A 24,674-nucleotide genomic window follows, 5' to 3' on the forward strand; every position below is an offset into this window, starting at 1 on the left:
CATTGTCATGCGTCCCTTGGGGGGCAAAGTCGGTCCCTGTTGAGAACCACTGGGTTAAAGGAACATGCAGAAGACACAATACAAAGAGAATTGTGTAAGGTTGATTCTATCGTTTTGAGCCATATTTTGACATTGCTTTATAAGTCAGGATTTTATCACTCAGAAAACTTAGAACCCGTAGTAGGACCAATACAGTCTTCAGTGCATTCTTTTGAGTTTTTGGCTTAGAATCACAGGGTCCTCTTACTGGGACCCTAGTACCCACGAAAATTAAGCCGTCTGCTAACTCAGATGCAGGACGTCTTTTTTCTAATGGGATGTAGGGCTTTTGCATCAAACCATTGAAGAGGTCACTAAGAAAAGAAGCCATGTGCCTCGCTCTGACATAGGGTGGCCCCAGAGGGTAAGGACAGCATTAGAAATGCAGGTGGATGGGCTTCCCTGGTGGCGCAGTGGTTGAGAGTCTGCCTGCCGATGCAGAGGACACGGGTTCGTGCCCCGGTCCGGGAGGATCCCACATGCCGCGGAGCAGCTGGGCCCGTGAGCCATGGCCGCTGAGCCTGCGCGTCCGGAGCCTGTGCTTTGCAACGCAGGTGGAGGACTTCCCTGGTGGCCCAGTGGTTAGAACTCAGCGCTTTCACTGCCATGGGTCCGGGTTTGATCCCTGGTCGGGGAGCTAAGATCCCACGAGCCTCGTGGCATGGCCCAAAAAAAAAAAAAATTGCAGGTGGACATAAGCCCAGGTGTGAGACTGTCTTATTCCCACCTCACTGCTGTGCTTTTCCCTTGTCTTCACATAGCTGGCCAGGCTGGAGCGGAATTTTTCCTTGACCAAACGTGAACTGGAGAGGATCCAGAATGAGCTGGCAGCGATCCAGAGAGAACTGGAAGCTCTGGGGACCAAGTACGAGGCGGCCATACTGGAGAAGCAGAAGCTGCAGGAAGAAGCCGAGATCATGGAGAGACGGCTGATCGCGGCCGACAAGCTCATCTCGGGGCTGGGGTCTGAGAACGTCAGGTCAGCCTGGGTAATGGGCCTTCCCGCTAAGTAGCTCTAAGCCAGACTTTGTGGTTTGTGAGTGAACGTCCACAGCACCATTTCTCGCCATGTGGAGTCTTTATTCCACACTGCATTTTGAGCTGAAAACCGTGTGAAAAAGTTCTGATTTTACTATTATCATGTTTAAAGGTGGCTAATGGCCATTTTATAGATTCTTTTAAAAATAGGTATCGAGTGTTATTTACTGAGTCACTGTTAAGGGGAGGCATGGCAGCAGTGGAGACGGGGGGGGGGGGGAAACCAGTGCCCTAGGGCCTGGGAATGTTTGCTTCTTGATGACCTTTAACCCCAAGTCCCTTCTGGAAGGATCTGGAGGAGGAGCCCACTTCTGTCTCTGGACCCTTGTGGCTGGTTCAGTCCTGAGCTTCAGTTTTCAGTAGGTGGAGCTGTTTGATGCTTATGGGCAAGAGGCCCATTGGGCCATAGCTGGTCCACTGGATGTGACAATAGTTTCTTACCTGGCACCTGTAAAAATGGTATGGAAAGCACTGGAAAATATTGTTTGCTTATGGGAAACAAACCATTTTCAATATGTCTATTTTTTTTTTTTTTTTTTTGCGGTACGTGGGCCTCTCACCGTTGTGTCCTCTCCCGTTGCGGAGCACAGGCTCCGGATACGCAGGCTCAGCGGCCATGGCTCATGGGCCCAGCCGCTCCGCGGCATGTGGGATCTTCCCAGACAGGGGCACGAACCCGCGTCCCCTGCATCGGCAGGCAGACTCTCAACCACTGCGCCACCAGGGAAGCCCTGGGCGTGTTTTTAAGCTATTGATTAGGTGTTTGGAAACAATGTGATTACTGTTGTACTTTATACATATCTTTGAGACAAAATTCATCCCCCAAACATTTATCGAGGCCCCTGTTAGATGCTGGGTTCTGCCGAGCTCTGGAGTTGAACAAAGCCTTTGAAAACGTTGGGTTCACTAGACAGGGAAATGTCAAAGTGAGCTGGCGATCTCTGTCCTCTACAAGCAAAGAACATCTCAGAAAAGGTTTCCTTCTGGCTAGCCCCCTCCCGGCCGTGTGTCAGGCTGGCTCTTCTAGAAGTTTCCTTCGGGTTGTGCCAGAATGTGACTGCTCACGGCAGCCCCCGCCCACGCCAGGTGGCTGAACGATTTGGACGAGCTGATGCACCGGCGCATGAAGTTGCTGGGCGACTGCCTGCTGTGCGCAGCCTTCCTGAGCTATGAGGGCGCCTTCACGTGGGACTTCCGGGACGAGATGGTCAACCGGGTCTGGCAGAGTGACATCCTGGAGCGGGGGATCCCCCTGAGCCAGCCCTTCAGACTCGAGAACTTGCTCACGGACGACGTTGAGATCAGCAGGTGAGGACGACCCTGGGCTGGGAGGACGGGGCACAGAGCCCGGGGGGCATGCAGCTGACCCACCTGCACAGAGACGGCAGGGAGCTCTGCCCGCCCAGCTCCCCTGCCTCGGAGGCTCCCCGTCGGCTCGCAGCTCGGCCAGAAAAATCCCCATTTCCCCTGTCGCTGCCCCTTCCAGGTGGGGCTCCCAGGGGCTGCCCCCCGATGAGCTCTCGGTTCAGAACGGCATCCTCACCACCCGGGCCAGCCGCTTCCCCCTCTGCATCGACCCGCAGCAGCAGGCTCTCAACTGGATAAAGAGAAAAGAGGAGAAGAACAACTTGCGGGTACGGCTGCCCCCGACACACACCCCACACCGCTCCACATCCTGGGGCCCAGCCCAGTGCTCCCCGGTGTCCCCAGGCCTCCACAAGGCCGAGCTGAAATGCCACCACCCTGAGGCCCCAAGCAGAGCCCTCCCCTTCCTGGCCCGCCCAGCCTGTTGAGTCTTGGAGGGCGGCTTGAACCGCCTCAGATTCCACTCTGCCCTTTGCCTATTCATTGCCCTGTGGGTCACGTGAAGGCAAAGACGGTGCTGTGTTCGTCTTTGCGTCCCCCCTACTCAGTGCAGAGCCAAGTGGCCTTAGATGCTCGGTCACTTTCTCTTTGGAGGGCAGGGGAGGGGCTTGATTGAGATATAATTCATCTACCATACAATCCATCCGTTTGAAGAATACAGTTCAGTAGCTTTTAGTATGTTATACACTGAGTTGTGTAGCAATCACCAGGATCCTCCAAAAATGCGGTATCCTTTAGACATCACCACCCCCAGAACATCCATTTCCCCTCCTGCCCCTAACCCCCAGCCTCTGACAACCACTAATATATTTTCTGTCTCTATAGATCTGCCTGTGCTGGACATTAAGTATGAGTGCGATTGTACAGTTTGTGGCCTTTTGTGACTGGCTTCTTTCACTTAGCATCATGTTTTCAAAATACATTTTCCCTGCTTAGCGAATCCAACGTTTTCCAAGGCTTCGTTCAATTCCAGGGCTCAGCAGAACCCAGCATCTAACACGGGCCTCGATAAACGTTTGTGGGACACATTCTGTCTCAAAGATATGTATTGAGTACAGTAGTAATCACATTGTTTCCAAATGCTTAATCAACACATATTGTAGCAGGTATCAGGACTTCATTCCTTCTCATGGCTAAATAATAGTGTGTTGCATGGATGGACCACAGTCTGTTTACCTGCATATCAGTTGATGGACATTTGGGTTGTTTCTACTTTTTGGCTGTCATGAACAGTGCTGCTGTGAACATTCATGTGCAAGTTTTTTGTGGGCGTGTGTTTTTAATTTTTGGGGGTGAAATTGCTGGGGGCCCAGTTACCTTTTACTGAAATAATTAACAATTCATGTTTTTCCATTTTTATCTTTTCCTTGTTTTTTCTGGTCCTTGCTTCCGGGTATGTACATGCAGGTAGGGGAAGCATCCCAAGGTCGGGGCGGGGGGACATCCACTCCCAAAATTCACATAGAACTGTAGTGGGACAGATATCATCAGTGCAGGAATATTCCTTGATGTCCCTCTTCCCTGAGCCTTCCAGAGAGTTCTGCAATTGCCAGACCTCTCCTAGCCCCCCATCCTACTCCTATCCCCATCCTATCTCTTAAAGAGGGAGGGTTCAACTTATGGGGTGAGTGGCTAAGTACATCAATGTAATAAAAGAGGGTGGAGAGGAAGGGAAGAGGAGGTCCCAGGGGCTGGAAGAGAGGAAGAATTTTTACAGATGTTTTGAGAAAAGAGATAAGAAAGCAAGCCTAAGGTTTGGAGGGGAGTGAATTTTTTTTTTTTTTTTTTTTTTTTTTTTTGTGGACTCTGTGTTTGGATCCTTTTTGAGGTCTTCTGAGAGATGTGAAGAGATTCCCTCCTAATCCCTTTTGGCTGCTGACCTGTGCTTTTTGAACGAGAGGCTGCTCAGAGCCTGAACCTCATGGTTTATGCAGGTTACGTGCCCTGCTTCTCTCCCTGTTCTGTGTTTTCCCCTCTGCCTCCCTTCAAGGTGTTGACATGTCCCCTGCCACCTCCAAGGATTCTTTTCCCCTTGAATTTGGCGAGTGAGCTGATTTTTAGCATCTGCCTCCCCTCCCTTCCAGGTGGCTTCCTTCAATGACCCCGACTTCCTCAAGCAGCTGGAGATATCTATAAAGTACGGGACGCCTTTCCTGTTCCACGATGTGGATGAGTACATCGACCCTGTGATTGATAACGTCTTAGAAAAAAACATCAAGGTCTCCCAAGGACGGCAGTTTATCATACTGGGAGACAAGGAAGTGGGCTATGATTCGAATTTCAGACTGTATCTGAACACCAAGCTGGCCAACCCCAGATACGGCCCATCCGTGTTTGGGAAAGCCATGGTGATCAATTATACTGGTAAGCATGTACAGAGCCGCAGTGCCGAATTTCAGGTGGAGACCACAGTCTGAGCTCAGGGCTCTCAAGGGACGTCACTTCATTCGGTGAATCATTCTCAGAGTCACAGCTTTCATAGTCAACCAATCAGTTCCTTTTGGTTTGCTTTTTGAGGCTTCACCGTGCGGCGTGCGGGATCTTAGTTCCCCTGCCAGGGATCGAACCCACGCCTCCTGCATTGGGAGTTCGGAGTCTTAACCACTGGACCCCCAGGGAAGTCCCAACCAATCAGTTCTTAATGAGGAAGCAACACCAAAAGGTTTGGGGACCTTTAGAAGGCAATGAGTTATGTGTCTTGAGATGTGCTGAGTCTGGACCACGGGGCTCAGACATTCACCCTCGGAGCGAGGCAAGACCCCTTTCTGCCGCAGCAGGAGGTTATACTGTATTTGTGTATCTAAATACACAGTATGATTTTGGATTTCCCTCTTCCTCTCAATTGAATTCCGTTATGAACTTGAATGAACTTCCCACATTTTCTAGGGTGGTCACACGGGTTCCTAGGTAGGTTAATCAGGTTTCGGTACGCGTTAGGAAGCTCCCTGGTGGTCCAGTGGTTAGGACTCCGTGCTTTCACTGCCAAGGGCCTGGGTTCGATCCCTGGTTAGGGAACTAAGATCCCGTAAGCCGCGTGGCTTAAAAAAAAAAAAAAAAGTTTGGGTATAAACCCAGATATCTAACGAGGGTCCCCCAAGATGTGGGAGCCCTGGATTTGATTTTAGTGCATCTTCACACTTGCTGTCCATTACTCCAGGTAACAGCATCTCTGTTTCGCTCTGTCCCATATTTGTCACCTGGGGCTTTAGAATGGCATTGGTGGGAGAGTGAGTCCTCGTGTTCCTGGGATGCCGGGCCCACCCTCCACTTGCCCCAGGCACTGCTGTGCGGGGGAGACGAGATGGTGAGCAGCCTGGCAGGGGGACGCGGTGGTGAGGGCCTCCCTCGTCCCCCCACAGTCACACTGAAAGGCCTGGAGGACCAGCTGCTGAGCGTGCTGGTGGCCTTCGAGAGGCGAGAGCTGGAAGAGCAGAGAGAGCATCTCATCCAGGAGACGAGTGAGAACAAGAACCTGCTGAAGGGCTTGGAGGACTCCCTCCTCCGGGAACTGGCCACCTCCACGGGGAACATGCTGGACAATGTGGAGCTGGTGCAGACCCTGGAGGAGACCAAGTCCAAAGCCATGGAGGTATGAACTGTGTGGAAAAGTGTATCGATCCTGCTACGGAGTCCCAGAGATGTTCCCAGGGACCCCTGTGCACCCAGTCAGCCTCTCTTAATTGAGAGCGATAGAAAATCTGGCCCTACGTGGCTCAAGTCCAAAGGGAATTGATCGGCCTAGAAAACAGAAAAGTCGAGGGATGGCTTCAGGCAGGGCTGGATCCAGGACTCCAAGCATATCATCCAGGGCTCAGTTTCTCTCCATTTCTGGACCTTCTGCTGTGTTGGCTTCATTCCCTGCCTCCCTGTGGAGCCAAGCTCCGCTCATGGTCACAAGCTGGGTCTGGCTTCATGTCCACTGAGGTTCGAGTCCAAAAGAGAAGAATGAGAATCTTTTCCTGTCACTGAAGTCACGTGCTCACCCCAGACCACTCCCATGGGCTGGGGATGCCAAGTGTGGATTCTCTGGACCTCACTCACCCGCTCCCCTCCTGGCCTCGGGCTTGAGCCCCACATATGAATGAAAGGAGGAAACTGTAGGTCTCTAGATCAAACTCAGGGACTGTTACTAGAAGAAGGGGGCACGGGGGCAGCGGGGGGTCGAGCCACAAATATATACCACATCTCGCGAGAGGCTGGGGGCCCTTCCTGTGAGCGCTGCATGGCTTTCTTGGCTGCCGCCCCCCCCCCCCCCCCCCCCCCCCGCCTTCTTACTTTCTCGCCTGTTTCGTATGTCTTCCTGGTTTCGGCTGTAAGTGGCAACGTGCGCCTCTTCTTCAGGTATCAGAGAAGCTCAAGCTGGCGGAGAAGACAGCCCTGGACATCGACAGGCTGCGGGATGGCTACCGGCCGGCCGCCCGGAGGGGAGCCATCCTGTTCTTTGCGCTGTCGGAGATGGCCCTGGTGAGCTCCATGTACCAGCACTCCCTGATCTCCTTCCTGGAGGTCTTCCGCTTGTCACTCAAGAAGTCGCTGCCTGACTCCATTCTTCTGAAGCGATTAAGGAACATCATGGACACGCTGACCTTCAACATCTATAACTATGGCTGCACAGGTGAGCACCTGTTCGCACCGATTTAGGACCGATGCACTCTGTGCGCTTCTGTCCGTGTGTCCAAATTTCCTCTTCTTATAAGGACACCAGTTGGGATTGCATGGGGGCCCTCCCTAACAGCCTCATTTTATTTTTTAAAATTAATTTGTATTGGCGTATAATTGATTTACAATGTTGTGTTAGTTTCAGGTGTACAGCAAAGTGAATCAGTTATACATATACATACCTCCACTCTTTTTTAGATTCATTACAGAGTATTGAGTAGAGATCCCTGTGCTATACAGCAGGTTCTTATCAGTTATCTATTTTATATACAGTCGTGTGTATATGTCAATCCCAATCTCCCAATTTATCCCTCCTCCTGCCCTTTCCCCCTTGGTAACCGTGAGTTTATTTTCTACATCTGTGACTCTATTTCTGTTTTGTAAATAGGTTCATTTGTACCATTTTTTTTTAGATTCCACATATAAGCGATATCATATGATACTTGTCTTTCTCTGTCTGACTTACTTCACTCAGTATGACAATCTCTAGGTCCATCCATGTCGCTGCAAGTGGCATGATTTCGTTCTTGTTTATGCTGAGTAACCTAATCACCTCTTAGAGGCCCTGTCTCCAGCTCTGAGGTACTGGGTATTAAGGTGTCAACTTATAGATTTTGAGGGGGACACAGCTCAAAATTGTGTAGGGCAGGAAACAGGTTGAGGGCTATCCTATAGGGCTCACTTAAGTAACCAACCCTTCTAACACGTATAAGATAGAATTCACATCACGCATTTTGACTTACATGGTTTTTTTTTTTCCGTTAGAAAAAAAAAAGAACTCTAATGTTTTGCGTCTTCCTATCCATAAAGAGTGTGTTGATGGAATGGGCTTACTCTGCAATAGAGATTGGCCAAATCTGTCCCACCGCCTGCTTTTGTAAATAAAGTTATATTGGCACACAGCCACACCCGTTTCTATACAGATCGTCCATGGCGGCTTTCACAGTACAATGGCAGAGTTGAGTGGTTATGACAGAGACTGTCTAGTCTGCAAAGCCGAGTCGATTTACTCTCTGGCCCTTTATAGAAAGTTTGTTAATACCTCTTCTCCACTGTAAGAACTTTTGCTTTGAGTCCGGCAAATGACCAGCACTTCATTCAGGAGGTGGCTCTGAACCTCCATCATACGGTCCTTCATCTGCTGGGGGGGGCACCCCCCCCTCCTCTTCCCACGAGGGCGTGGTAAGTGCCGCCCGGAGACGTGACCATTGCAGATGCGTACGAGTGAGGGTCACTGCCCGTTGCACTTGTGGGCATGACGTGTCAGTTGAGCTCATAGTTTTTGCAGGTGTTCACGGACACCAAACACAAAGACGGCTAAATGCAACTGACTGTGCAGTGGAGGTGCTTCAGTTCATTTCTCTGAAATTTAAGCGTGGTGTGCATGAGAAACCCTGGGTTTAAATGCATTTGTTTTATCCAGACCCATCTGTTGTTTCTCTTCAGGGTTGTTTGAGAGGCACAAGTTACTTTTTTCTTTCAATATGACTATCAAGATAGAACAAGCAGAGGGGAGAGTCCCCCAGGAAGAATTAGATTTCTTCTTGAAAGGTAACGAATTTGCCTCGTTTCATGCTTCCCGACTCCCTGGACCCATGTTGCACATGTGTATGAGTTTGTTCACCAAAACAACAGCAGAAATTTGCCTTCCTTAAAACTTGGCTTCCAATAGCACCACTTTAGTAAATACCTCAGTTGACAGTTCCAGCCTCAGAGATAGTTCGGGTTAACTCAGAGCAGCCAGCCTCTGCCTTAAGGCTGCCCCGAGGCTGGAAGCCACGCCGAGCTTCCTGGCTGGAGTTACGGATGGTGACAGGGGAAGCCTAACCCTCTTCTCTTTCCAGCCCCCTTTTGAGAAGTGGATTTTCCCCAAAGTGAGGGAAGCCCAGGAATGGAGTTGCTTACTCTTCCCCGTGTGTTGGTGTCGGCTGTTTACTTCTCTTATCCTGTTGTGATTAGGAAACATTTCCCTGGAGAAAAGCAAACGGAGAAAACCCTGTGCTTGGTTGTCCGACCAGGGATGGGAAGATATCATTCTTTTATCAGAGATGTTTCCAGACAACTTTGGGACTCTTCCTGATGATGTGGAGAAACATCTGACTGTCTGGCAGGAGGTGAGCAAGTGTCCTCTTTCTCCTCCTTCCCTTCCCCGCATGTCAGTCATCTCCACACTCAATCTGTAGCCTAACTCCCTATGAGTTTGAAGATCTGCCTCTGAGTGGCTCGTGCAGAGTGTAGCCAATGCCCTCTAACTCCCTGGATGGAATTCTCCTTTATCTAGTTCAGCTAGTTTTGTGGGAGAACTATCTATCTATCTCTCCATCTGTCCATCCATCCATTTGTCCATCCATCCATCTGTCCATCTGCCTCTGTCTATCTGTCCATCCATTCATCCATCCATTCAAGAAACTTTGAGCATCTGTGGCTGGACCACGTCCCTTGATGGGCAGTGGGAATTCAACAGTCCATAAGACTCAGTCCATCCCTTCCTAAAGTTCAGAGTTTGGGGGGTAGAAAATGACAGATCTGACTAGACGTGGCCTGTAGGTTTCATCCCTTTACAGGGGCTCTTGGGACCTTCACATAAAAAGGGGGGCCTATATCATTTCTCAGTTGACGCCAGCATGAATGTTCTTTGCTTTTCCCAGTGGTATGACCTGGATTCACTTGAGCAGTTTCCATTCCCCCTGGGTTATGATGACAACATCACCCCTTTCCAGAAGTTGCTTATTTTGCGCTGCTTCCGTGTGGATCGGGTATATCGGGCCGTGACTGACTACGTGACTGTAACAGTGGGAGAGAAGTAAGTGAGTTGTTTGTGTTTGCTTGGCCCTTTCTGTGGGGTAGAATATCTAATGTCACCCCTTCCTGGACTCACGGATGGCAGTGGGTGGCCAGAGGGGACTGCCTTTGAGCATGATTCGGTAGCCACTCTGGAGCAGCGCTGTTTAAGAAAAATACAGTGTGAGTGACGTATGTCATTTCAAGTCTTCTGGTAGCCACATTCAAAAAGAAGCAGGTGAGATTAATTTTAATAACAGTTATCATAAGCATCTAAAATATATTAATATATAACAATATATTATATATATATAATATTTACTAATAATAAGTAACTGTATTTAATTATTAAATGATACAAATGAACTTATTTACAAAACAGAAACAGACTCACAGACATAGAAAACCAATTTATGGTTACCAAAGGGGAAAGGGGAGGGGGAGGGATATATTAGGAATTTGGGAGTAAAATATACACACCACTATATATAAAATAGATAAACAACAAGGACCTACTGTATAGCACAGGGAACTCTACTCAATATTTTGTAATAACCTAGATGGGAAAAGAATCTGAAAAAGAATATATATTTATATTATAACTGAATCACTTTGCTGTACACCTGAAACTAACACAACATTGTAAATCAACTATACGTCAATGAAAAAAGTAAATTTATAAAAAAGGAAACAGTCAAAATTAATTTTAATAACAATCATCATAAGTTATATTATATATATATTAATACATCATATCATATAAATAATATGTATTAGTAGTTAATTATATTTAACTCAAATATTAAAATACTATCTCAGCATGTAATGGATTGAGATATTTGGCATATTTTTTGATGCCAAGGCTTTAAAATCCTGTGTGAATTCACACGTACAGCTCATCTCAGTTTGCACTCGCCACACTTCAACTGCTCGGTAGCCACACGTGCCTCATGGCTCCCGTATTGGTAGCTCTGGAATCGGGGGCGAGGCCGGATGGGTAACTTAGGGTGACAAACTCACATCTGCCTCCACGGCCGGCGGGCGATGGAGAGGACTGGGCGTGGCTGGATGAGGACTCGGGCCCACTGGAGAGGTCAAGCCCTGGCCAGCAGCCCCTGAACTCCTGCTGACTGATGCCAGGTGGCGGCGGGGACTCAGATCTCTGACTCTTCAACGGAAACTAGAAATTTGGATTTCTACATGAAATCTCCCAATCGTTATGTGCTGGCAACTAACTTTTTAAAAATCTCGAGATGAAAAAAAAAAAAAAAAATCTCGAGATGCAGGCCGTTCAGGACACGCCTGTGGAGCCGCCGGTGTGGGACCTCTGGGTTCGGTGCCCAGGGCACGTGCACCTGGAAGGCCGGCTTGTCAGGAGGCATGCAGCTCAGTACAGGTCTCCTGAACCACCCAACCCGGATGTACTGGGCTGTGCGGAGAGGTCCCCATCACCCAGGAGCTTATTACCATCCAGTGAACGAGATGTGTGTAACACCTGGATTCCAAAACAAGGAAGGCTGAGCAAAGAGCCATACCAGAGGGACAGTCAGAAGGTTCTGGACACTGGGAGGAAGAGTGCTGGTCGGACTGGCCGGCCCCTGCCCGGCGCTGTCCTCCCGGGCGCGTTTTCCAGTCGTGTTTCTTTCCCCAGGTACGTGCAGCCTCCGGTGATCAGCTTTGAAGCCATCTTTGAGCAGAGCACACCCAACTCGCCCATTGTGTTTATCCTGAGTCCTGGCTCTGACCCTGCCAGTGACCTTATGAAATTAGCCGAGCACAGCGGTTTTGGAGGGAACCGCCTCAAATTCCTTGCCATGGGTCAAGGTCAAGAAAAGGTAAATTGTTGTTGGAGGGAACAAGCCCTAAACGTGGGTGAGGTCACCGGCCCCTGTTAGGAATGAATTAACGAATGTTTGCCCCCCCCCCACGAGTGCCATGCATTTCCGGTCTACGGAGCAGTAATCACACGTCACAGCGATGACAGTGTGAACAGTAGTATAGTTCTAGAGCTAACCTGCTGTGATTGCCCAGCCTGGTACCGTCGGTGTGTTCTGCTGTTTCCAAAGCCCTTTCACATCCAGTCTTTATCTCCCTCAGCCCTTGCAAGAGCCGCGTTTCGGATCAGGGCTGTCACTGCCCCAGTGGCAAGGCCAACTGGTCAGGGGGCAGGTGCCACTGACTCCGAGGTTGGAGCTCCGGGGGCTGAGGGAGGCCAATGAGTGCAGCCCAGCGGACCCCGGTGGCCCCGCGGGAAGTCTAAAGGGTTGCTTCTTCACAGGCTCCCTCTGTAGCTCCGGGACTGCTGGCTCCTCTGTGGCGTCTGCTGCAGTGGCCAGTAGTTTCCTGGTGCTTGCAGCGGGTCTCTGGGAGAGCACAGGGTGGTGCGGCAGTGGGACGCCGACGCTTCCTTTCTGTCTCTGTCGGAGCAGGTGGCCCTACAGCTGCTGGAGATGGCGGTGGCTCGAGGGCAGTGGCTGATGCTGCAGAACTGCCATCTCCTGGTCAAGTGGCTGAAGGATCTGGAGAAGTCCCTGGAGAGGATCACCAAGCCCCACCCCGACTTCCGCCTGTGGCTCACCACGGACCCCACCGAGGGCTTCCCCATCGGGATCCTGCAGAAGTCCTTGAAGGTGTGGCAGCAGGACAGACAGACGTGCCCACGGCTCGGTTCCTTACCTCACTCCCGTTTTGCTGTGTGCATGTGTGTGTTTAGGATAGAGTTGGACACCCCCGCCTTTCCCAGTTCCATTTCTCCCTCTCCCTTCAGAGGTAAGCACTGTCCGGATAGGGTGACAATTATCGGGTGACAGTGTTGACTCCCAGGCCCATCTTTATCACTTCTGCATGTCCTCAAAACAATTTCTGGGTTAGTTTTCATGGACTTCACATTTATCCTTTTTAACTCTAATGATCGGCCCTCCCACAGCCCGCAGAAGTGGAGTGAGTGCTTGTGTGTGTAAGTTTCAAGGAGTTTACCTGCCCTGTTTAATTTAGTCTCTGGGAACATTTTGGGGAATGGTTTCATCATCTCTCTCTTCCTCCAGGACAGGGAGAGGGAAAAGCTTAGCTACTTCTGTTTTACCCTTGAGGACCCCATGGATCAGAGGAGGTTAAAAGAGCCTTCCTGGGGTCATTCGATGCGTCAGGGCAGAGCTGGAACAACGTCTCGTTTTTAACTCATTCACGTGGGCCCTTGGGAATAGGGAAGATAGCTTTGCAAGGACGGAGGGAAAAGCCAAGACGACTGCAGTCTGCACACCCTTCAGAGCCCTGCTCGGGGGCCTGGGGTTTCCGTCACCATCGGTCTTTGCCTCCAACAGGTTGTCACCGAGCCACCCAACGGGCTGAAACTCAACATGAGAGCCACGTACTTCAAGATCGCTCCTGAGAAGCTGGACCAGTGTCCACACCCTGCTTTCAAGTCCCTGGTCTACGTGTTGGCCTTCTTCCATGCTGTGGTGCAGGAGAGGAGAAAGTTCGGGAAGATCGGGTGGAACGTGTACTACGACTTCAACGAGTCTGACTTCCAGGTGAAGAGGCGGCTACTGCCTCTCCCGGGGGACACTCCTTCCTTCGTTGTTCCTGCCCACGTTTTCAGAAAACAGTCAGAACGCGAATGACTTTATGGGCTTTCGGTTACCCAGGCCCGTTCCTCCTCTTTGCAGGTCTGCATGGAAATTCTGAACACATACTTAACGAAAGCTTTCCGGCAGCACGACCCTCGGATCCCGTGGGGCAGCCTCAAGTACCTAATCGGGGAGGTAGGAGCATCCTGGGCACCTGCTGCAGGCCCCCTGGGGCGGGCTGGGCTGTGGCCTGGTGCCCCTGGTCCATGGCCCCCGAGTCTTCTGGGACTCCCCTCTTGCTGCTGCCCATCAGCTGAAGGCCCCTGGGTCTCTGTGAAACACCACCCCCCCGCGCCCCGGTTCGTCACCCTGTTATTCTTTGTCCTAAGTGAGCAACCGTCACCTGGGCGTTTGGACTCATCGCCCTGGGGACTCCTGTTCCTCGCTGAGGATGCCTCAGGCACGTCATGGGAGCCCTGCTTCTGTTCGGTGGGCCTGGAGGTCCACTCTGGAGGCCACGGCCTTATACAGCGCTCGTGGGAAAGCTTCCCCGGAGGCCTGTGTGTGGCTCAAACAGAGACATCGCTGTTCCAAAGACAAAAGCGGCTGCTGGCTCCTTGGGTTGTTTTGTTTGCTCGTTCGCTGTGTTTTAGGGAGTTGGCCAGTTGCACACTGGCTCCCAGCATTTCATGAGGACTGCTATCACCTTGGGCTCTATGAGTCTGCACACAAGCCCTCTTGTATAGAGTGGCCCGAAGCCTGTGCAAGTCAGCACGGTTTGAGCTGTACAGTGGCGGGCGGCAGGAGTCTCTCTAAGGGCGCATCCGGGCTTGACCCTGGACTGTCCGCTGGGCCCGGGGCCTCAGGGCCCACCCCGTAGGTTCTGGGTCCCGGCCGGCTCTCACTCCCTGTCATGTCAGGTCATGTACGGAGGACGGGCCATCGACAGCTTTGACCGGCGCATCCTGACCATCTACATGGATGAATACCTGGGGGACTTCCTTTTCGATACTTTCCAGCCATTCCACTTTTTCCGGAACAAGGAAGTGGACTACAAAATCCCCACGGGGGATGTCAAGGAAAAATTTGTTGGTGAGATTTCTCAGCCATCAGGAAGTATGCAGACGTTTTATTCTAAGGGAGCCCGTACATTTCAGCTCTTCTGGTTTCTGTGGTTGGCTTGATGCTTCTGACCCCTTCCCTGGTGGGACTCTTTGACGGCTCGGGGTGGTTTCTTATGCCTTTTAGCGGGGCCCAGTGGGCTCTTCCTAGCCTCAGAGCTGATGGAGTTAGTTCAGACTTCCTGTCCTGGAATGATGGTAAATATATCAGAGTCTCCCTGGAAGGGCAGAGTGGCCCCTGGGAAAGTCACTGAGCCATTTTCATAAAAGACACACGTAGAGGAAGTTCCCTGGTGGCCCAGTGGTTAGGGCTCTGCACTTTCACTGCTGTGGGCCTGGGTTTGATCTCTGGTTGGGGAATTGAGATCCCGCAAGCCACGAGGCATGGCAAAAAAAAAAAAAAAAAAAAAAAAGATGCACACAGGCCTGTATTGGGCATGGCGGTGTAGAATTCTTATTTTAAAAGCACGTCACCCTCTCGGAGGTGGAACGTAGGCTAGCGTGTGTGGGGACGTCGAGGCTGTGGGCCCTCGGGAATCGGAGGTGGCATGGCAGTGTAACCGCTGTTCTCTCCCATTACAGAAGCCATTGAGGCCCTCCCTCTGGCCAACACGCCTGAAGTGTTTGGGCTGCACCTCAACGCTGAGACTGGATATTACACTCAGGCAGCTCGAGACATGTGGTCTCACCTGCTGGAGCTGCAGCCTCAGACGGGTAAAGTCCCCTGCAGAGGACTGTGCCCATCGGACTGGGGACAAAGGGCATTGGCGCAAAGTGCTGCTTCGGGTTCTGATAGCTTCCGTACCGTTGGTGCCCTTCTGAGAGCCAGAAGGCACCCCAGTCCTGTGCTCAGATGCCTTGCTCTCTCTGAAAAGTGTCCTGATTTCAGGGGAATGCAGCACCGCCATCAGCCGAGATGATTACACTGGCCATGTGGCCAAGGACATAGCAAACAAGATGCCCAAAGTCTTTGACTTGGACCTGGTCAGGAAGCAGCTGGGGACGGTCGCCTCCCCTACCTCAGTGGTGCTCCTGCAGGAGCTGCAGCGCTTCAACAAGCTTGTCATACGGATGTCCACGTCCCTGGCTGAACTTCAGAGGGTAAGCCTGTTCCTCGAGTGCAAATTCCTGCCTCGGTGGAGTGCTGGGTTTTCCGCTAGTCTTGCCTGACTGCTCTTGATTCTATAAACAGGCCTTGGCTGGAGAAGTTGGGATGAGCAGTGAATTAGATGATGTAGCCAGGTCCCTCTTTCTTGGGCAAATCCCTAATATCTGGAGAAAGCTTGCCCCTGACACCTTAAAGTCCCTCGGAAACTGGATGCCCTACTTCCTGCGGAGGTTCAGCCAGTACACGACGTGGGTGAGTGAGAGGCAGCGGTCTGCTTGCTGGTTCAAGGCTTGGCCTGGACCCCCTCAAACCACTTCCCGACTCCTTCTCCCCTCCCCAGTGGTACCTCTGTCAGGAGCTGACTGGGTGCTCTGGAAATGGTCTCGGACTCTGCAAGCGTATCTGTTTTTTTTTTCTCCTTTTCTCCCTTCCCCCCTCCCTTCCTTCCTCCCTTCCTCGGGGGCTTCCCTGGTGGCGCAGTGGTTAAGGATCTGCCTGCCAACGCGGGGGACACGGGTTCAAGCCCTGGTCGGGGAAGATCCCACATGCCGCGGAGCAGCTAAGTCCGTGCGCCACAACTACTGAGTCTGCTCTCTAGAGCCCTCGAGCCACAACTACTGAGCCCGCGTGCCGCAGCAACTGAAGCCTGCACGCCTAGAGCCCGTGCTCCCCAACAAAGAGAAGCCACCGCAAGGAGGAGTAGCCCCTGCTCGCCGCAGATAGAGAAAGCTCACGCACAGCAACGAAGACCCAACCCAGCCAAAAATAAATAAATTAAATAAATATATTTAAAAAAGAAAGACTTTGAAGCATACTATGCCCAGCTTGATTTATCCATCCAAGAGTCTGTCTTGGCAATTGTTCCATCTAAGTACATCTAGACGTCATTCCTTCTAGGCTGCTCCGTCTCACAGATATCCCGTATCCTTTCCCCTGATGGATATTTAGGTGGTTACCATTGGTTTTTTGTTCTCTTTTTGGATCTTTTTGTTTTGCTAGTACGAACAACATTCTGGTGCACATGCCTTTGGAGACTCATATGAGTATATTCCATGGGTACAATGGAAGAGTTGGATCCGAGTGTGTGCATTTTAAATTCTGACAGCTCTTGTCAGATGGTTTTCTAGAGAACTTGAAACCACAGCGTACGAGAACGATTATTTGCTCACCTCTCTGCAACATGGTGTGTTCTTAATACTTTGGATCTTTCTCTCCTTCGTAGGCAAAAAGTAACATCAACTATGTTGGTTGTGTATTTCTTTAATTATGGTGAGGCTGAGTGTATTTGACACGTTTATAGACATTTTATGTTTTTCTGTGAACTGTCTTTGTATCTTGATTTCATTTTTATCAAGTTCTCCACCATTTTTTAAAAAAATTATTTATTTTTGGCTGCGTTGGGTCTTCGTTGCTGCGCGCGGGCTTTGTCTAGTTGCGGTGAGCGGGGGCTACTCTTCGTTGCGGTGCTCAGGCTTCTCCGGTGGCTTCTCTTGTCGCAGAGCATGGGCTCTAGGCGCGCGGGCTTCAGTAGTTGTGGCTTAGTTGCTCCGCGGCATGTGGGATCTTCCCGTGGGATCAAACCCGTGTCCCCTGCATTGGCAGGCAGATTCTTAACCACTGCGCCACCAGGGGAGCCCCTCAAATTCTCCACCTTCTAAAATTGGTTTTTAAGAGCTCTTTGTACATCAAGGGAATTAAGTCTTTTGTCTGCTGGTGTTACAGATATTTCCCCAGCTTGCCTTAAGCTTTTTGATTCTGTGGGTTTTTTTCCATAGGAAAGTTTTACATTTTAATGTAGTCAAATAGATCAGTCTTGTCTTTTATGGCTCCTGGGTTTTGTATTCCCCACTCCAAGATTCTGAAAACATTCACTGGAGATTTGATTTGTACTTTCGTGGTTTATTTATTTAGTTTAGTTTTGTTTTTATTTTTTTGGCCGTGCTGCGCGGCATGCGGGATCCTAGTTCCCCGACCAGGGATCGAACCCACGCCCCCTGCAGTGGAAGCGCTGAGTCTGCATGTGGTGTATTTTCTATATTTAAATCTTGGCTGCACCTGGAGTTTGGTGATCCAGCTTGTTTTTCCCAGTGGGCTGCCAGTTGTCCCAACACCATCTTCCTGCCCCTAACGTGAACTACATCTTCTGTCGGCTTTGCCCCTGGCATTGGATGGCAGCCCCAGGCTCTCACCAGCTGCCTTCTCTCTGCAGGTCACCGAGAGTGAGCCCAGTGTGATGTGGCTCTCGGGGCTGCACATCCCAGAATCCTACCTCACGGCCCTGGTGCAGGCCACCTGCCGGAGGAACGGCTGGCCGCTGGACCGCTCCACCCTGTTCACGCAAGTGACCAAGTTCCAAGATGCAGACGAAGTGAATGAGCGGGCAGGACAAGGTACGGCCAGCTCCCTGCGGATTCACGGCCTCTCACGTAGGGTCTCCCTCCCCAAGCTACCCTCAGAAGGGCTGAGCGCAGTGTGGGCCCGGAAAGTCAGACTGCTGCAAATACTGGCCATGTTTGTGTGCTGTCCACGTGGGGCTTGACGTCTCTGAGGGTGAGTCCAGGTGTTTCTTTTCCAGTTTTTTCCATTGAGACGTGGGCTGATGTCAGGGGAGAGCTGAGCCACACTCGCCCAGCTTGTCTGTGGGAAATGGGCTACTAGGTTAGAAAGAACTGGATCGCCAGCTGGCTTCCCTGGAACCCATGAGGGCCCGGGGGCATGGTAGCCAGAGAGCAGGATGGGCCAGGTGGGAACCGTTCAATTGTGCTGTCACGTCAAGTCCCTTAGACACTGGTTACTGGCTGTGTGAACTGTGGCTGGAAACTGTGGTTTCCCGGGGGGTCGTGTCTTAGAGGACATCTCGCTGCAAGCACAAAAGCCCTCTTCAGCTAGCTTAGGGAGAGGGGGTTTATGGTGAACATTGTGGAGCGCTCAGTCCTCTTTGTAGAAGGCCAGCGAGGTCTCAGAGGGACCGGCAGTGTTGGGGTGGCCATGGTGCCAGCTGACTCTGGGGCCCGAGGCCAGTTAAGTCTGTGGGCCTTCATGCCACATTGCTGGGGAGAGGCGACCACCCCTCTTCCATGGCGCTGTGGCCGTATGGAGGGTCACGGGGTCTCCAGGGTGTCCCATCTGGGCTCTACAAAAGGAAAGTGGGCGGGGTAGAAATGGTGGCCACCCCTCTTGGGAAAAGGCGGGGGCTGTGTATGGGGAAGGAGAATCAGTTAGTTACCCTTTTGTTTGTCCATATGCGCATCTGCTAGAGCTGCCGAATGCTGGGCAGAATGACACTTGCCTCCGCCTAAGTGCGGCTCTCTTCCTGGTGCCTCTAGGATGCTTTGTCTCAGGACTCTATCTAGAAGGCGCTGACTGGGATGTAGAAAAAGGATGTCTTATCAAGAGCAAATCCAAGGTGCTGGCCGTCAACCTGCCGGTCGTGAAGATCATCCCCACTGAAGCCCATCGCCTCAAACTGCAGGTGAAAGGCCGACGCCTGCCCCATTTCCCCTCTTCTCCTCTGACTGGAGTTAGACACCAGGTGGTTTCCAAGAGTCTTGCCTTTTAGCACAGGGGCTCTTAACCTTTCAGGGCTGGGGGAAGCCTTTGAGCCACGTCCCGGGGGAACAATGCATGCGTGCGCGTGCGTGTGTGCAGAGCCTTCCGGGGGCGGCACGGGTTCAAGGTTGGAGGCTGTGGCCCAGACCAGCTTGAGGAGCGACTCCTCCCTTCTGGTGAAATTCTGCGCTCATTGCGTGGATCGGAAGGTAGCTACATCCGGTGTGGGCGGCAGGCGCCCCTGCAGGACGGCCTGCTCTGCTGGCCGACCCCGCTTCTCATGGGTGTCAGCAGAGCCCGGCACCTCGCGGGGCCCCTCCGCACCCGTAGCGCTTAGACGAGCCTTCGCCCTCCCCGGGACCCGCGCGCCCCTCTGCCCGCGCCGGCACCTCACGCCCCTTTCCCGTGCAGAACACTTTCCGGACGCCCGTCTACACCACCTCCATGAGAAGGAACGCCATGGGGGTCGGCTTGGTTTTTGAAGCCGATCTCTTTACCACGAAGCACATTTCTCACTGGGTCCTGCAAGGGGTATGCCTCACCCTGAATTCTGATTAACCCTCTGGGTGAAGAAAACGGCACGAGATTCTAAGTCTGTGGCCGGCAACGGATGTGCTGGGAATTCGTGAAGACGCATCATCTGCTGTCACTTCTTGGGGCCTCTTGAGGCAGGAGGGGGGTTGACACTGATTTTTTTCTTTCATTTGAAATCAGCCATTTATATATGTCTTTCCATATAAGTTAACCTGAATGGTTTTATTTTTTTTAACTTTAAAAAAAAGGATTCTGTGGTATTCAAAAAGTAAATTCAACAAGAGCATTTTAAGACGTGTCGAGTTTGCTTTTCCTTCTCAGGGGAACCACTTAAGCAAAACTGCCTGCACGTCGATGGCACAGGTGAGAATTCTAACGTAAATTGTCAAAGGTGGTTTTTTTGATGGTCCAGGTCTCTTTCAGCAGACGCCTCTCTGGAGCGAGGGCTGCGTGCTGGGGCGCGGGGTAGAAGGCCGAGGCTGCTGCGCGGAGGCAGCAGGGCCCCCGTCCCTGGGCTGATGAGGCCGGAGTCACCCACACCCTTCCAGAACTCTCCAGCCCGGCTCCCCGGGCGCTGGCCTGGCAGCGTGTGGGTGAGGGTGCTGAGCCTGGTGTTTTGATTCCTGCGTGAGGCTGTGAGGGGTTGGGTGCAGACGAAGAACCTGAAGGACCGGCGGCTACCCGGCGTCCCTTCCTCCTGCGCCCCTGGGGCTACTCCGGCCAGGCCCGGCCGCCGGGGGCGAGGAGCGGCTTTACCCTGCGAGGGAGGAACGGGGCTGGGCTGAGCTGAGCACTAGCGGGACACGAGGGCGAGGCCAGTCACGGGGACAACTGGCTTTTGCTAGAACTTCCGAGGCGCAGAACGTTCTAAGGGATGGCTCAGGGCAGTGAGACACGGCAGGGGACTCATCTTTCCGGAAGTGAACCCCCAGCCCGGGACGCACCCCTGGGTGAGCCCACTGTCAGGGCAGCGGTTACTGGGGGCGAGGGGCAGAAGCGGGCGCTATTTCTTTCCCTCCCACTGTTCCCCCCCACCCAGGCCCACCCTCGGGTGGTTTAATAAAAGACACAGAACAGAAAGAAGGCAGGTTTAGAAAATAAAGTTTGTTGGGATCTTGAACATTTTGGATAAAACTAACAAAAAACAACACATTCAGGTCGTGGTGATATGAGGAGTGACGTCATCTTATTTAGTTCCCGTGACTTAACATACATCTGCTCGGTTATCCGTGCCGCCCCCCGGGGGAGGGTGTGTCGGGAGGTTACGGGGGTCTCCTGGAGGGAGCAGGGCTGCTCCGGACAGGCCGCCCTGGAAACGGGAGGGATGAGGTCAAGGTCGCTATGTGTTGCTCCGACTTTATAATTAGGCGTGTGACTATCTGATGTCGTTAACGTCGAGCAGCGGCGCAGCCTGCGGCCCGTGCTTTGTCCGCGAGCGCGCTGAGATTCCGCGGAGCCGGGCTGGAAGCAAGCGAGTCGGCACACAGGTGTTTGGCCGCAGCGATTAGTAAGTACGGATTCCGTAGCAGGGACACGATCGTGTTTCGGTGTCGGTCAGAGGGCAGGGGGAGCAGGAGAATAATCTGTTGACAGGCGTGAAAACAATTCGGCATGCATGGGAATTGAAAAAGAAAAGAAACAGAGGAGGTGCGGCTGAGTTTTTCCTAGGAGTGATCACAGTGCCTCGAGAGCGCGGGGAAGGGTCGCGGGGGGCCTTCACACAGTTCTGTCCGTCCCTGAGTGCTTCCTCGCCACCTTGCCGCCTCCGTTCACCTGGTCCACCGCCAGCGTCTCCACCTCGGGCGGGGCCTGCGCCGGGGTCGCGTGGTGGATGCGGTGCGCCACGCCCACGTGCGCCCTGTGCGGCTTCTCGCGGGCGGGGCTGGGCTGCTCGCCGGCGCTGCGGTCCGAGGCTATGGGGGGGATGACCAGGGGCCGCTCCTTGACGAGGTGGACCTCGGCCGACTCCCTGGCCAGCAGGAACGGGGTGGGGTCGGGCATGGCGTCCACCGGCTCTCGTAGAAGCAGTTTCCGGCTTTCGGCCCCGAATCTGTAGACCTCCTCGAACTCCGGGTGCAGCGGGGCCGAGAGGCTCTTCTTCATGCGGCGCCGGGGCGTCTCGGGCAGCCTGTCCTTGGGCGGGGCCGGCTTGTAGCTGGCCAGCGCGGGGCTGCCGGCCGGGCTGCCGTCCGAGGTGCCGCCGGAGCTCAGGAGCTTCCTCTTGGTGGCGTGCAGCTGCGACGTCAGGTAGGCGATGGTGCCGGCGCGCTGCTCCAGCTCGCTGCTCAGCGCGCCCAGCTTGTGGCTCTTCACCTTCAGCTCCTCCAGGTACCGCCTCTCGCGCTCCTTGATGCTGTTCTCCAGCACGACGACCATCGCGCTCTTCTGCTCCAGCTCGGTCAGCAGCTCGTTGTTCTCGTCCTCCTTCAGCTTCAGCTGCGCCTCCAGGTCTTCACATCTTTTCTTGAGTTCGCTGCTTCTAGAAGAGCTGTCTCCTGGAAGGCCAAGCCGAGGGAGCGGAGTGAGAACCCGAGGGCAGGGCGGCCAGGCCCTGGGGGGCAGGGAGACCTTCTGTGCGGGGATCGGGGGTCTAGGCCGGCCCCCCCTCCCCACGGTGGCAGTTCCCCTGGCCAAGATGGGTGCGGTGCCCACAGGCCACACGGAGGGTAGGACCCCCATCGCTCGTGCCACCTCCGTGTCCTCTCCCCCCAGGAAAAGGTGGGAGATCAGGCGGTCTTTGAGGCCCCATCCAGCTCTCCAGCTTATTGCATAAAAGGATGTCTCCAAATTTCAAAAATGCTGACGTTAAAATGGGCAATTTCAGAGTATTAGACTTCTCCAAAGGCTGAGGATTAAACTGTTAGCAGAGCCATCTGTCTGCGCCATTCCAAGCACGGTTTGGAAAGGCAAATGTAGACTTCCTTTATGTCTAGAGCACCAAAGCTCTGAAATTGCGGAGGAGGCTGGATGCCAGGCTGCCACCTTTCCCCCGACACGGGTCCCCTCTCTGCACCTCTCAGAGCATGGCATCCTTGGGCCTGAGTTCAGGCCCCTCCTTGGTCCTTGGCCTGCCCCTAACACCACACAGGCCGCCCTTCGGCAAGACTCTCCCTGGCTGTGCTGGCGCTGTGCAGGGCGGCTGAACGGGGCGGGTGGTCCGTGAAGGTAGGAGGCCCTGGTGGTGAGGCTGGAACCAGTGTTTGTGGGTGCCTCTCAGATGAGGATGCGGGTTCAGGGATGTCAGAGAAGCTGCCGAACGGCTCCTCTGAGAGCCGCGTCTGCGTGTGCTTCCACCCCTGGGCGGGGCACAGGCCCACCTGAGAGGCTTGCGCTCTGCCCCCCACAGGAGATGCCCCACGCCAGCTGTTACCACGAGCCCCTGATGAGGGGCCGGGTTGGTGGGCGGGTGGCCTCGGGACTCAGGGCCGAGAACCACGTCTGGAGAGGATATAGGGCAAGAATGGTGTTTCTACAGATTAGCGTGGGCTCAGAGGGGACAGGAAGTAAGGACAGCCTGATTTCGGTGACATGGATGGCGGGGTGCGGGCTGGAGTCCCCGACTGGAGGTGGCCATCCTGCTCTCCTGAACCCCGTCCCCAGGCCCCTCATCTACCACACACAGGAAGAGGGGGTCCTGGCTCCCGGAAGGCACACTTAGGAGACGTGGCACGGGTGGCGCAGATGGAACGTCAGTGCTGGACGGTGCTCTCGGGCTCGGGGGAACGGTCACGAGGACCTAGACTCGCTCGTGAATAGTTGCTGCTCGTGTGAGGCCTGTTTAGGAAAAGTCATCTCGACTCAAATGCGGTTTCTACACTTTTAAAAGCCTCACCCTGTTCTGGGGAGCAGCTATTTGGGACAGGCCACAGAGGCCCCGGCTTCTGTCTCCTCTGCTCCAGCTGCCATCAGGCTGATAGTTTTGGGGGTCCCTGAGGATTCTGGTTTTGGGGGAGCATTTCTGGGACTAGAGTCTAGAGAAAGACCTTCAGCGCTGCTCTGGGGGCCACCCAGTCATGTGACCCCTCGCTCAACCAGTCTGTAGAGAGCACACACTTTGTGCCAGGTCCTGTGCTAAGCTTCACGGACACAGAGGAGGTGGGACCCCGCTCCATCTCCTCTTTCCTTCCGGTTTAAATCACATCTATTTCTTGATTACAGAAGGGACACATACTCACTGTAAAAAATCAGAAAACCCAGAAGAACACAGAACAGGCATTCCAAGTACGTGTGTCGATCAGAAGGAAATAAAAGCACTCACCCCTCCCACCCCACCGACACACCGAGGGGTCCAAACTGCCCTCCCACCTTTTCTCAGAGAGCCCTGGTCACATGTGCAACTCTTCACAGCAAGTGTGTTTTCTTCTACGTGTGTAATTAGTGAAAACAGGTGGACCAACGTGTGCCTCAACAGGAAACAACAGGAAGCATCAGCTTTGGGGAAGGGAGTTCTTACCTGTCTGATCCGAACTTTTAAGTGTCAGCTCATACGTTAAATCTAAAAAGGAGATCATATATGTTAATTTTGTATGATTACAGTGTATTTCAAGACCTTCATCAACTCTGAAAACGCACGATCAGCCTGCGAGTCCTGCCCGAACAGGGCAGAGGTTGGCAGCATTAGAGGCAAGAGTGAGAACAGCAACTATCAGTGGCCGCTGTCCTTACTCGGGTTCGGGGGGGCCCTTCTTTTCCCTGTTACACACTCCAGCACCCACAATTAGCAGGCAGCTTGCTCTGTGTAGTACACTTTGGTCCCTGGTTCCAAGACGCATGGTAGCTTCTAACCATTGCACCTGGATCCTTCAGGTCCTCAGTAAGCTGAGAACTGGCTTCACAGCTTTACGCTCGAGCGTGTGGCCTTGGCAAAGAGGATGAGGTGACGCATTCAAATGGACCCCAGCGATGACAGGGTTA

At 52.9% G+C, this 24,674-nt stretch overlaps 2 protein-coding genes across 9 annotated transcripts in view; one reads left to right on the forward strand and one right to left on the reverse strand.

The window, feature by feature from the left end:
- DNAH10 (dynein axonemal heavy chain 10) overlaps nucleotides 1-20,052 on the forward strand; it is a 149,356-nt gene extending 129,304 nt beyond the window's left edge. For 3 of the 7 annotated variants that reach the window (XM_027125048.1, XM_027125053.1, XM_027125054.1), the window contains 20 exons: nucleotides 801-1,018; nucleotides 2,164-2,385; nucleotides 2,564-2,711; nucleotides 4,527-4,806; nucleotides 5,802-6,031; nucleotides 6,784-7,057; nucleotides 8,548-8,652; nucleotides 9,061-9,215; nucleotides 9,750-9,904; nucleotides 11,534-11,717; nucleotides 12,312-12,512; nucleotides 13,203-13,412; nucleotides 13,548-13,643; nucleotides 14,369-14,564; nucleotides 15,152-15,283; nucleotides 15,459-15,670; nucleotides 15,762-15,929; nucleotides 17,887-18,067; nucleotides 19,004-19,149; nucleotides 19,638-20,052. In XM_027125048.1, coding sequence (XP_026980849.1) covers nucleotides 801-1,018; nucleotides 2,164-2,385; nucleotides 2,564-2,711; nucleotides 4,527-4,806; nucleotides 5,802-6,031; nucleotides 6,784-7,057; nucleotides 8,548-8,652; nucleotides 9,061-9,215; nucleotides 9,750-9,904; nucleotides 11,534-11,717; nucleotides 12,312-12,512; nucleotides 13,203-13,412; nucleotides 13,548-13,643; nucleotides 14,369-14,564; nucleotides 15,152-15,283; nucleotides 15,459-15,670; nucleotides 15,762-15,929; nucleotides 17,887-18,067; nucleotides 19,004-19,149; nucleotides 19,638-19,784 — 3,660 coding nt within the window. In that variant the 3' untranslated portion in view covers nucleotides 19,785-20,052. Of the gene's footprint in view, nucleotides 1-800; nucleotides 1,019-2,163; nucleotides 2,386-2,563; nucleotides 2,712-4,526; nucleotides 4,807-5,801; nucleotides 6,032-6,783; nucleotides 7,058-8,547; nucleotides 8,653-9,060; nucleotides 9,216-9,749; nucleotides 9,905-11,533; nucleotides 11,718-12,311; nucleotides 12,513-13,202; nucleotides 13,413-13,547; nucleotides 13,644-14,368; nucleotides 14,565-15,151; nucleotides 15,284-15,458; nucleotides 15,671-15,761; nucleotides 15,930-17,886; nucleotides 18,228-19,003; nucleotides 19,150-19,637 lie in introns of those variants that run through there. The other 4 variants (XM_027125049.1, XM_027125052.1, XM_027125051.1 and 1 more) reach the window with 3 other exon arrangements.
- Nucleotides 20,053-20,844: 792 nt separating this feature from the next.
- The window catches only part of CCDC92 (coiled-coil domain containing 92), a 29,725-nt gene continuing 25,895 nt past the window's right edge, over nucleotides 20,845-24,674 (reverse strand). Inside the window, exons 3-4 of one of the 2 annotated variants that reach the window (XM_027125061.1) lie at nucleotides 24,214-24,255; nucleotides 20,845-22,255 (exon numbers count right to left, since the gene is read on the reverse strand). In XM_027125061.1, coding sequence (XP_026980862.1) covers nucleotides 21,477-22,255; nucleotides 24,214-24,255 — 821 coding nt within the window. In that variant the 3' untranslated portion in view covers nucleotides 20,845-21,476. The remainder of the gene's footprint in view (nucleotides 22,256-24,213; nucleotides 24,256-24,674) is intronic. The other variant, XM_027125062.1, reaches the window with a different exon arrangement.

Source organism: Aethalodelphis obliquidens, unplaced genomic scaffold, assembly GCF_003676395.1.
Source record: "Aethalodelphis obliquidens isolate GAN/ISIS:26980383/991018 unplaced genomic scaffold, ASM367639v1 scaffold28, whole genome shotgun sequence".
Lineage (NCBI taxonomy): Eukaryota > Metazoa > Chordata > Mammalia > Artiodactyla > Delphinidae > Aethalodelphis > Aethalodelphis obliquidens.